At 37.3% G+C, this 12,795-nt stretch overlaps 1 protein-coding gene across 1 annotated transcript; it reads left to right on the top strand.

Moving 5' to 3' along the window:
- The first annotated feature begins 159 nt into the window (after positions 1-159).
- On the top strand, positions 160-8,226 carry LOC149659335 (uncharacterized). Its single transcript, XM_089844077.1, has 8 exons — positions 160-213; positions 656-908; positions 1,736-1,851; positions 2,199-3,071; positions 3,126-3,189; positions 3,291-3,349; positions 5,201-5,284; positions 7,837-8,226. The coding sequence occupies exons 1-8, from the start codon at positions 160-162 to the stop codon at positions 8,224-8,226; spliced, it is 1,893 nt and encodes a 630-aa protein (XP_089700203.1).
- Positions 8,227-12,795: the final 4,569 nt, after the last annotated feature.

Below are 12,795 nucleotides of genomic sequence, written 5' to 3'. Positions count from 1 at the left end.
ATTCTTTTGGTGACGAATTTCGCAGTGAAATTGAAAAGTGGAAATTTAATTCCAAAAATACTGTGCTAACGGATAAGTTAAGGCACACTATATGAGAAAGGGAATTTTACGGTTTTTGAATCCAAAGAAGACATAATAGTTTTTGGAGAAATTGTCACCATGATTGTTCACAATAATACAGCTGTATTGGGGCAACTCTCCTTATACTCATCGGTATACGTGCAACACTTGCATGTTTATGAGTTAAGAGAAATGAGAAAAAATATAATAATATCAATTGAGGACCTTTCTGACTATTATCCGTTATCCTGCTATGAAATCCATGGGCGAAAGACAATTTCTCTGAAACACTCTGTTTTTCACCCACTGCATTAGAAAACCCCCCTTTTTTTCAAGACAAATAATATATTTATACTATGACTGAACTGAACTAAAAAATTTAATTGTCTTTTATCATCGGAAACTAAGTTAATCCACACATTTAAAACATTTTCAAGACAAATATATATATTTATACTATGACTGAACTGAACTAAAAAAATTAAGTGTCTTTTATCATCGGAAACTAATTTAATCCACACATTTAAAACACGGCATAAAGTGAAAGAATAATACACGTACCAAAACGCTAAGATAAAATTTCTTGACTTGTTAGATGGATGTAATCGAAATCAAAAATAGCGAATTAAATGAGCTTGATGAGTTCATCAAAGAAGCTCTACCCAACTTGACGTTTGATGAAGTGAGAGAAATTTCAGCACTAGTGAAAACCATAGGAGGACATAATGTGTTTGACTTGCAATTTCTAACTGAAAATGATTTGAAATCCTCAACTTTGATGCCGCTTCAAATCCGACGACTTATTGCACATGCGAAAACAGCAGTGGAAAATAATAACGCAAAGAAAGGTAACGCTTAAACTTGAATTTCGATTCAACTGGCAACCGTTTTAAGAAACAAGATTTTGCAAGATTATCACTTTGAAATGGGCTACACGTGCAAAACTGTAGAGGTAGCCTGGCTTTGTACCTGCTACATTTAAGATTTGTTTGACCATCCAGAGATGTGATCTTAATACTATTTTGAAGGGTTAGTTTTGCAAAACCTTAAGCATAAAAAAGGACTTCATCATACTGTGCATTACGTGATACCATTTGCTTAAGTTAAGTAAAAAGCCCGTTGCGATTAATACAACGGGCGCTAGCGTAATGATTCTTCAATTCTTTCCTATTGGACTTGGGTCGACCCTGATATTAAGAGTCCTAACTAAATGGAAACCAAACCCAACGTCTCAACCTATATAACTTTATCTAAACCAAAGCCTATATAATCCCATCTAAACCAAAACCTACCCTATATAACCCTATCTAAACCAAAACCTACCCTATATAACCCTATCTAAACCAAAACCTACCCTATATAACCCTATCTAAACCAAAACCTACTCTATATAACCCTATCTAAACCTAAACTTAGCCTTGTCACTGATTGAAAATACAATTTACGTTAAGCCTTTTTTGAATCTTTTTAATTAACACCCGCGCGTTAATTAAATATAGTGTGGAGGAATGCCACGCGCTCTTCAAAATTGTTTGTTAACCCTTCTTTTAATTTTAAAATTTCGTGCGCTATTATAACATGAAATAAGGTCATGTGAAAAAAGTGAATACGGCGGGCGGGCCGTCGTGAGGAAGAACAGGGTTTTATATATTAGATAGTTTGAATATCGATACAGATGCTGAACCAGCTAATCCAGCTGATGCCGGATGTGATGAAAACTTGTGTAGTAGTAGTTTGGACCCAAATCCAGAAAGTACTTCATTGTGCAACCAGCGAAAGTCTCTCGAACCGGTTAATTTACTATTGTTTTTATATAATTTCTTTGACTTAAAGGGATACTCAACATTCTAACAATTATTCTATTAAAACAATAAGAGTCTAGACCTCTACCTAAAATCTTTGAATCGGAATATACAAGCAGTTTGAGAACAATATCCTAACGTTTATTTTTAATTCTTTTAGCTTTTATTCATGATTTTTAATTAAATACTGTAGGTTTGCTTATAAACTTTCCTATCAACCCCTAAGTGTTAAAAATATGTGGTCGCTAAAATATGATTGGTGGTTTTGAAGTATCCCTTTAAAAGGTCAAGCCAAAGATTAAAGTGGTATTAGAACTGGATATATTTAACTTCTAGTATGGAGGTATTACAGCATCATGGTCTGATACATTCAAGGTCACCATGGGCCTTTTTTCGAGACAAGTGCAAAATTACTTAGAAAAAGGTACCAGACTGAACGAAACTATAAGACATTCGGTGGTCCGTCAACTTGTTGAAGCTGCTTTGAAAAAATGTTTAAGACCGTCGAGGAAGGATATGAGGAATTTGGCAGCCAGTTTTGTGAAAAGTTTTCCAGGAAGAATTTTGGATGAAGTCGACGGCGAAATAATTAAAGATAAAAATGGGCATGATGGCTATGGAAGTTTAGTGATCCAGTTATATCACAGATTAGAAAACTTATCCAGGGCTAATGAGAAAATCATGCCTCGCGTTAGAGATGTGGATCCCGCTAAAAAGGGCCGTTTGAGTTTGGATCACAGTGACGAATATAAATTCAAACCTGAAATCATAGAAGCTGACAAAGTGTCTTGTGAGAAGCTAAGGATTGAGCTTTTGAAAATGTCTATGGAGGACGATAAATCAGTTGATACTTTGATTAATCTAATTAAGAAAACTTACGCTTTGCAAAGAATGCACATTAACAGCGGTATGAGTTTGGATGAATTACAAGTGAAATGGCCCTATCTTTTCGAATTGCGAGGCGCTATGGCGCATGTGCAAGAGCTAGTAGGAAAAGACATATTGGAAAACTTCCGCTATTTTTTCGAGAGACGAAATAATAATTTCTGCAACTATTTTGCTAAAAGCAAAAAATCTATCTGTGTGGATATTTTGTCCAAACTAAAGGAGAGCAAGGAAAAGAGCATTGATATAGTGGCAGGGGCGGTAATTCGACTTATCATGGCGCATTTCAACGAAGACGAGACCAAGATATTTTTGACATTTGAGGTAAGATATAAGGCAAAACATGAGACGCCGAAATTTAATTCCTTAATTTTACAGGCTGGAACCGAAAAAAGGGAAATCGAGAAAAAACTTCCGTCTCATCCAGCTCTTATTATTTTTGGTAAAATATTTTTGAATTAACTCTCTAATATCCTTCACCTATTGGTTAATCCATAATAATTAAAGGTTCTATAATTAATGGGCCCGTCATTTTCAATTTAGGTCCGACTCTAGGTACTGGCCATGCTTCACAATTCATGGTGAGCGTAGACATGCAGATCGTAAATGATCATTTGTAGGGGAACGAATTTATTTCAGCTTTAGGATATTTTTTTGCTGTTTTTTACATTTTGAACCTTCAATATCCACCATCATGTATCGCAACTATTTTGTTTTTTCAAAGGTATAGACCAAAAGTTCTTATTATTACCATGCACTATACTGAAAACGCAATATGTTTTAGGTATTTGGCTAAAATAAGTACGACCAATACGAAGATAAAAACTAAAATAAATTCCAAACTAACTGGTTTGATGAGCAAAGTTGCCAACGTTGATTGGATGGAATGAAAACTAGTGTTTTCACTTGACGGAAATTTTTATACCTCTTGTACCAATCTTGAGTACAAAATGTGTACCTATTTTCTATGTAATAAATTTTTTTGGTTTGATATGAATATTTATTACTATTATTATAATATATGGTCCCTAACAATTATTAAAACTTGAAAGTAAATTTCCCTCAAGAGTTATAAATTTAGGTTTAAGGTGATTTCATTCAAGTGTGTTTGACATAAATTACTTCTCGATTACATTTAGCCAACTATAGGCGTGAATTTCAGTTCTAGCAGATGAGTGGATTAATGTTGAAATATGTAAAATTTTAATTTTACCCTTTTAATTTCATTAACCTTTACGGGCCTTATTTAATTCAAAGCCATGGTGCTTATAAATAATAAATTTCGCTTTTGATATTTAAGTTGCTTATATAGTAATTATTAAATATGCACAGCATTATGTAGTATTTTGCACATCCTCTGTATTACATTTGTCAGAACAATTGCTGCAAATTACGCAATAAGCAGAGGTGCATATTTCACAGAAGCATATTGAAAAGCATACGGTACGACCTGTTAAATCTTCCGAGGTAGTTCACGAATATTTTACATGAAACTTGATGCATATTTCACAAAAGCATATTGTGAGGTAGAGGGGACGACCTGTAAATTCTATAGGGATAGCGCATGGATATATTACAAGAAACATTGCAAAAATTACTCGCTAGTTCCTGTAAATATAGCAGAAGTAGATTTGGTTACTTTAACTTGAAATTCCATATTTTGCACACAATTTACTGTAAATTACACGGTAAGCATTGATGCATATTTCACAGAAGCATATTGTAAGGCAGAGGGGCCGACCTGTAAATTGTACAGGGATAGCTCATGGACAAATTACAAGAAGCAATGTAAAATTTACTGACTAGTTCCTGTAAATATAGCAGAAGTAGATTTGGTTACTTTAACTTGAAATTCCATATTTTGCACACAATTTACTGTAAATTACACGGTAAGCAGTGATGCATATTTTACAGAAGCATATTGTAAGGCAGAGGGGACGACCTGTAAATTCTACCGGGAGAGCTCATGGACAAATTACAAGAAACAATGTAAAATTTACTAACTAGTTCCTGCAAATATAGCAGAAGTAGATTTGGTTACTTTAACTTGATTTTTCGTATTTTGCACACAATTTACTATAAGTTACACGGTAAGCAGTGATGCATATATCACAGAAGCATATTGTAAGGCAGAGGGGACGTCCTGTAAATTCTACCGGGAGAGCTCATGGATATATTACAAAAAACTATGTAAAAATTTCTCAGTACTTCCTGCAAATATAATGGAAGTAGAACTAGTTAGTTTTACATGAAATAATGTAAAAATTACTCAGTTATTCCTGTAAATATAACTAAAGTAGAACTGGTTAATGTTACTTGAAAACTTGTATTTTGTACTTGCTCCCGTCTATATTTACAGGATGTATACCCGTGTTATTAAAATGCAATTCTTGTTTTTACAACATAAATACTACTGTTAATTTATTAGGTTTAAAACCCGTTTTTTTTATCAGAACGGGGAATGTAGTTTGCAATTACGGAGGTTCATGTTAATTTTTCATAAGGTTCATGGAATCACCAGTTTCCATGAACTTCCTGTAATTTCAACCATTGTTTTTTCTCTCAGTGTATTATTCACCACTGGCTTTTCAAATACTTCAAAATCGGATAGAACACTTTCGTAGGTCGACATGTTTAGTCTAGAAAATCGCGTTTAGTGCGTCGCTTAACACGTTTGCTCCGGCTTGTTTTAGCAGTCCTCTTTCGTTTTCGGCCCGTCCCGCTCTGAGTGTTGACAAACCGGTCCACGCCTTTATGTAGTAGGGAATTTATAGATTGCTTGACATTTCGTTTAATTGATTCTCGAGGTGATATTCCGGGGTTTGGGGCATCGCTAATTACTCTACTCGTTAACCAAACAGCTTCGGACGCTAAAGTACTAATGGCAGGCCTAATAAAGGGTGTTATTTTGCGCAATAAAGAATTGAAGATACCGCCGACACTAAAACGACCCCCCGATTGGAAAACGTTTGCGTATAAAGCCGGAAGAGACGATCCTCTTTGGAAATACAGAGTATATCTATTGGGTACCATTGCTCAAGTTCTATTGACGTCGACGCCTAAAAAACAGTTTAATATATACTTTACCCACATTAAACGGGATATTTTCCCCGTAATCGGATTTCAATTCAATTTCAATTTCTTGTATATCGCTAGTTGAAATTGGATAAAAGTCGATATTATTAAATATTTCCTGGTTCTCCTCGTCTAGCAGCGAAAAAGCCGGCATTTTTATGAAACGTAGCAGAGGGGCTTGACCACCACCCACTACTTGTTGACGGATAATATTGGTATAAACAAACATGGCATCGACGCCTCTCATGATATCCGCGGGATACTCCGACGTCTCGCTGTTGATATACCGATCCAATTGATTACTACTAAAGCCTAACAATCGCCCCAGGCCTCGTCCGGGTGTTGTTTTGGGAAACAAAATTGAAACCGTATCGTTCAGTTTTGAAACCGTGACGGTTCCGTCTACATTCTGCCAAAATTGTAGACTTTTTCTATGCGCTGGTAGCATGGCGTCACTCATGGCATTTAAAACATCGCTAATATGATAATATACCCCGGGAGGAATCTCGCACGCGTAATTGTTAACTTGTCTGCCTTGGGACCCGGGTAATTACGGCTGGTCAGCGTAGTCTGGGTCTTCTGGAAATCTATCAACATCGTATTCGCTAGTCCAAAAATTATTAGCCGCTGTCAGAGTTATTGATCTTAATCGGGGATTTACCAGAGCTACTCCCGAGTGACTGTGTTGAAAAATTCTCCCTCTTCGGGAATGTTAAATAACTGGGCCATTGGTCCAGCTACCGATACGCGAACACCTGGCTCTATTTCGAGACGAACATAGTATCTATTTTCCAAAGCCGTTTTGAGAATGTACATTTTAAAATACTGGCGAGGCATATATTTTTGAACCCCCAATAACTGGTTTATAATTTTTAAATATAAAGAGAAGGGAATTACGGCCCCGGTCGCCGTCAAATCGCAGGTATATTCGCCCGCGGGTATTTTGATTTTTGTGAAATTAGTCTTAGTAAATAGATACATTAGCGAGTCATGAACGCGATAATTTACAAATGTGTCACTAGTTGTTTTGAAATGCGTAAAATTACGCTCTAAAGGTTTAGTGGATAGAAACGTCCCACCAACGTATTCAGCTTCTAAATTTAATATATCCCGCAAATCCTTTGGGAATAGCATTTCAATTTTTTCCGGACAATGGACTCTAAAATAACGTTCCGCTCCTTGTTTAATAACGCTAAATTCGGCCTGTTGCATTCTTAAAGGGTCAAAATTGCGCGCAGTTATTTGGAGGTTTTCGGCAATTTCTTCATAAATCTTATAATCATCTGTCGATCTAAACTCACCTGGCACTCTAAAAAAGAAATAAAGCCAGGGTTCTTCCCAAGCTGTATAGTGCTTTATGGTTCTATTGACTCGATATTCTAGATACGCATTGTTCTCATTTATGGTATATTCTTGTAACGTCATCCTCAAAGGACCAGATTGATTGAGTCCTGTGTAGTATTTATTGGGGTCAAGATCGAGCAATTTAGCTAGTTGGGGAGAAAATTTAATTTCTACCCATTTCGGTGTTTTGAAATTATACATGATAGCATCACCCCGATTATCTATTGTGTGATATGTTACTTCAATTTTTTTAAATACTAAACTTTCTAAAGTACGCGTTACAGCTCGATAAAGCCCTTCAACGTTTTTCTCTGGCGTTTTACTGGCTCTAAAAGTTTGCGGTAAGAACAATATTTTATAGTTATCATAATCTTCAGGGTTAATTGGTTTTGGCTCTTCGGGTTTTATTGGCTCGGGCTTTTTTGCTGGGGGATCAACCGGTTGCGGAAACGAGGGTTTTTATCAACCGGTTGTGGGGAGGGGTTCGGTAATATGGGTAGCTCAAAAGTAGAAGATGTTGTAGAGTTTGGAGATTTTGAGAGGTCAGGCTTTGACGGGTCGGGTTTTGATAGGTCAGGTTTCGGTAAGTCAGGTTCTGATGCGTCTGGAAATATATATATTTCCTCAACCTCTGTTGGCGAGGGGGTAGGCGTAAGTGGTTCAGAAATAGAGGGTTTTGATAGATCGAGTTTCGGTAAGTCAGGCTTTAATGGGTCTGGTGTTGGAGTTTTCGGGTCATCTGGAAGTTTCAGGGGATCTGACTCCGGCTTTGGCTTTGGTTGTTCAACTTTTGGTACTTCGGACTTTGTTGTCTCCGGCTTTGGCTTTGGTTGTTCAACTTTTGGTACTTCGGACTTCGTTGCCTCCGGCTTTGGCTTTGGTTGTTCAACTTGTGGTACTTCGGACTTTGTTGTCTCCGGCTTTGGCTTTGGTTGTTCAACTTTTGGTACTTCGGACTTCGTTGCCTCCGGCTTTGGCTTTGGTTGTTCAACTTTTGGTACTTCGGACTTTGTTGTCTCCGGCTTTGGCTTTGGTTGTTCAACTTTTGGTGGCTCTGTAGTCAAAATCTTTGAAGGATCTGAAGTAGACGGGGTTGGCCTAGTTGTTGTTGTTGTTGTAGTAGATGTTGGGCTAGTTGTTGTGGTAGATGTTAGGCTAGTTGTTGTGGTAGATGTTGGCTTAGCCGTTGTGGTAGGGGCTGAATTAGTCGAGCTTGGAGGTATTAGTTTATCCGTATTTGGAGGTATTGGTTTATTTGAACTTGGAGGTATCGGTTTAGTCGAATTTGGAAGGGTTGGGCTAGTAGATGGCGAAGTGGTCGTTTTAGGTGGGTCGGTTTTCGGAAATGCTGGATAGTAGGGTTTTAGCGGATCAGCCTCTGGGAAGGTCTGTTTCGGAAGCGTTATTTTGGGTGGTGGTGGTGGTGGTGGAGTTATTTTGGATGGCTGTGGTTGCACCGGTACTACAAGCATCATGACACTGCAATGAAGGAGAAGTTCTGGCGCAAACAACCAGACCAGAACAAGAAGAACAAGCCCCACAGTGGCTCGGATGTAACTTCCTTGGGGAGGTAAAGGGTCAACGAAGAATTTTATAGGACATGGCCTGTACAAGCCCACAAGCCCTGCCACTGCATAAGGTTCTGCGTACCCTGCACCAGTTGGAGCATGTTCTCTTCAGTGAGGCTCAACAATTTCACGACATTAACGTGGCCCATCCTTCAACGATAGATACATTTCGGGAACAAAAAGTGGCGAAAACAACCAGCCGAAAGATCCACGATCTTCGAAAACCAATGGAGGATTTCACTTAAAAGGTTATTTCTAACAATCCTCGACTACCCGGCCTGTCTTTCATCAAAATTAATCCGGCAGTGTTTATTCCGCGCTGCGCCCCTTGACGTCGGCCACCAGAATGCACGAACAAAGTTTACTGATGGTGGTCGACAACATTCACAAGGTCGTGCGCATAAAACCTACGGTTCGGGATCAAGAAGTGCCAAAAACAACCTGTTTTGTCTACCCCGGAAGTATCGGTAAATAATTTAGGATTCAGCATGTAACATGTGTTTTGTGTTGTGAGACAAACAAGCCCTCAAAGAAAAGAAGTATTGTCCAATTTTTTTGTTATATCTATATTCTTGTTAATCTGTATTATTTTAATGTATATACTATTTGGTACTTGTTATTTAAAAATCTTTATTTGTGTATTTGTCTTTGTTTCTCAGACATATTTAAAAAGGTTATTTTTTATGGCGGGAAATTCAAACGAGAATCTTACAAAATAACTGGACTGGTTTATTAAAAGAACTACAGCCTCCGAGGGTTAAGCCGAGCTTGTTTTGGGGGAAAAAATGGGTAAAACCCCTCTAAAGAGTCATAGCATGCTGGAAGGTAGGGTTGGTCAGGTAGGAATTTAGCTTAATCTTTGGGTGAAAAGTTTGTTTTAGTTTTAGTTTAAGTTAAGAAGATGATGTCATGGGGGTTGAAACTAACAGGCAGGAGCTCGGGCTAGTCCAGACTTGGCTGAAAAGTTTGGTTTGAGTTTGGTGGATGGGGAGAGGGCGGCCATCTTGGGGTGGCGGCCATCTTGGATCCGTGGCTATTTGTATAGCTATCACTACTTGAGTGCATAGTTCAAAATTGAATAAATCAGAGAGACCGTCCTCATTTGCTTGAGCTGATATTAATAGCCTTCTCATTGGCTATTACTACCGAATGCTTGGAGTCCATATTTATAGCTTGTCAGTTCTTCTTGAAAGTGTATTCTGTAACGCATTTTCCTTTCATATCATGAAGTATACCCAAGCCAATTTTATGAGCAGATACCACATTAACATGTTGGTCTGCGACAATCCCAGTGGCGATATTTCTTAAGGAGTTCTGATTTTCGAAAAGATTACTGTTTTCCAAAAAGTTTTCCAGAGTTTCAGTGTCATTTTCATCGCGATTTCGACACGGTGGAGCCAAATCTACGTGTTGATCACGACCATGCATGTGTTTTCCCGTGACCTCCTCCATGGCATTTGCCATTTCTGTACAAACGGGTCTGGACAGCAACCAAAAACTTAAGCTCTTCAGGGTTGTTTCAATGGTTTCGTTTATTCTTTTTAGAGAATCTGATTGTCTAATTTCTTCAGTATCAATGTTCGAGCTTAAAATGTTATCTAACATGTCAGCAGCTTCTAAAACATATTTATTTGTTTTAAAGTCTGGTAAACATTTCCTTGCTATGATTGTCCATAATGCTCCTTCTAATAACAGGTGACCACGCACTGCTCGTGATATAGCCGCTCCCGAAAGCATATGAGAAACCGTATTTTTGGCATATATTAACTCAAGTATTTCCTTTATTCCGGATCCAGCCATAATATAACCGATCGAACCAAGAAAACTCATTTCTGTATGCAGCACTCCAAGTCTAAGTAAAATTTTCTTCAAACAGCTAGTGCTGGGTTCATTTTCAATTAAAATTGTGGCCTTTAGGAATAGTGGTTGGTCAAAGGTTAAAATTGGAACAGCATCGTACTTCAAAGCATTTTTAGCAACAAAACATAGCGTTGAATAAATACAGACATCGTTGGTAGGGTCCATGTCTATCATTGGCAAATAGCAAATTGACGCTTTTCCGGGATGAGTTCCATGTATAGCAAGTTCCATAAATCCACTCCAGCTTGGCCAATACACGTGAGATTTTCCATATCGTTTCTATGTTGTCATTTGATGAAAATTTGCAGGTTTCTTCCGGTATAGATAAATACTTGATTAAGGAGAGACCGCTTGCCTTTTGAGAAGGAGGAAAATTCATCTTAATTCCGCCTGCATTCCGAATATCATCTTCGGAAACCACTGCACGTTCAATAACAGCCGTCTTCTTTACAGCAGGGGTAAAAGTGGAAATGATACCCATACCATGGAAGGTTCCGTAACCATCTAACGTGCAGATGTTATGGTCAACATTATCTGCCATATATTGCACAAAGGGACCAAAAGAAGCATCCTCTATTTCTGTTTGAGACTGCTTAGCAGCGCATTTTTCAAACCGCTGTACTTCTTCATAAGAGCAGGAGAAACCCATTCTACTCAAATCTAGGTATGTTCCAAGGTTCACCTCATTACAGGTGGTGTATGACAGTCTATTCCAATGTTCAATCCAACATTTTTGCCTATCTCTTATATTATGGAGCGAATCATTAACTGTCCACAACTCTTAGAGTTTGGATATTATTGGCCTTTTTTAATATTAAATAATGACGACCCAAGCCAGATTGAATATTCAATTAGAAACATCACGATAACGAACATTTTATTTTAAACATCACGTCGCCCAAAATCCTATGGGCTGTTAGCTTTGATATATACTTTTTTATTGAAATGTATAATATACACCAATTTGTGTCCAATTTTTGATTTTTCCATCCTTTATCGGGACCCTTGGCCCAACGCTTTTTCATGTTTTTTGTTTTACTTAAAAAAACAATTTCTTAACGTATCGTATAACGCAGTAAAAATAGAGACTAATTTTTGATATCAACCTGTTTCATTCAAATTTGAAATACAGACTATTTTGTGTTTAAATTTCACTTTCTACATCAGCTATGGGTACCCTTTTTTATTCGTTTTTCATGAATAATTGTAAATTACGTAACGCGTCGTAGCCAAAGTTTTTGATATATATCCTTATAATTGAAATTTATAATATACACCATTTTGTGTCTAATTTTGGATTTTTACATTCTTTGTGGAAACCCTTATTCTATCGCTTTTTCATCATTATTCTTATTGTTGAATAATAGTAAACGATTTAAAAGGTATATAAAACATTTTTGGGTTATTTTAGTGCGTTATACCTTACGAAGTATGCCATTATTCATTTATAAGAAAAATAATGAAAAACAGTTAGAAAAGGGTCCCCATAGCGGATGAAGTAACTAAAATTTAAATTAAAATAGGACCATGTTTTTATTCATGATGGGACGTATTAAAATTCCATTGAAACAGTTTGATATCAAAAACTCAACGCTATTTTCAGATAAGATACCTTAGGAAGTTTGACATTGATCCATAAGAAAAGTAATGAAAAAGCCTTTGAAAAATGGTCCCCACAGTGAATGTAGTAAGTGAAATTGAAAGAGAGAATGGGATATATGAAAATTGCAATGAAACAGGTTGATATCATAAAAACGATGCTATTTTTTAGTGCTTTACACGATATCTTTAAAAATATATTATTTACACCTAAATCAAAAACCCTGAATAACCGTTGGTCAAGGGTTACCATAAAGGCTGTAAAAATCCAAAATTAGACACTTTTGTATTTTTGTTCCGTTTGGGGGTGAAGAGCTAGGGCTTGAGAAGCCTTACAGCTTCATAGGGAGGAATTGAGGGACTAGATGAAAGAGGGTGTGAGCAGGTATTTTTTGAGGCCTAGTTTGAATTGGGGTAGGGACGTTAGAGAGACAACAGCAGAGGGTAGATAGTTCCAGAGGTGAATGGACCTTCGAAAAAACGAGTGCTTCAAGGGGCCCTTATGGGAGGGTGGGAGAAAAAGCCTGAAGGAATGACCTCGGGTGGCTTAGTTCGATGGGGCACTTGAAAAATATTTATGACCATTGGTGTGGATAATAAGA

The sequence above is a fragment of the Phalangium opilio genome, unplaced genomic scaffold (genome assembly GCF_054372755.1).
Source record: "Phalangium opilio isolate 3A_F unplaced genomic scaffold, DU_Popi_V2 ptg000073l_1, whole genome shotgun sequence".
NCBI classification, from domain to species: domain Eukaryota; kingdom Metazoa; phylum Arthropoda; class Arachnida; order Opiliones; family Phalangiidae; genus Phalangium; species Phalangium opilio.
This window is presented reverse-complemented; position numbering and strand designations above follow the sequence as displayed.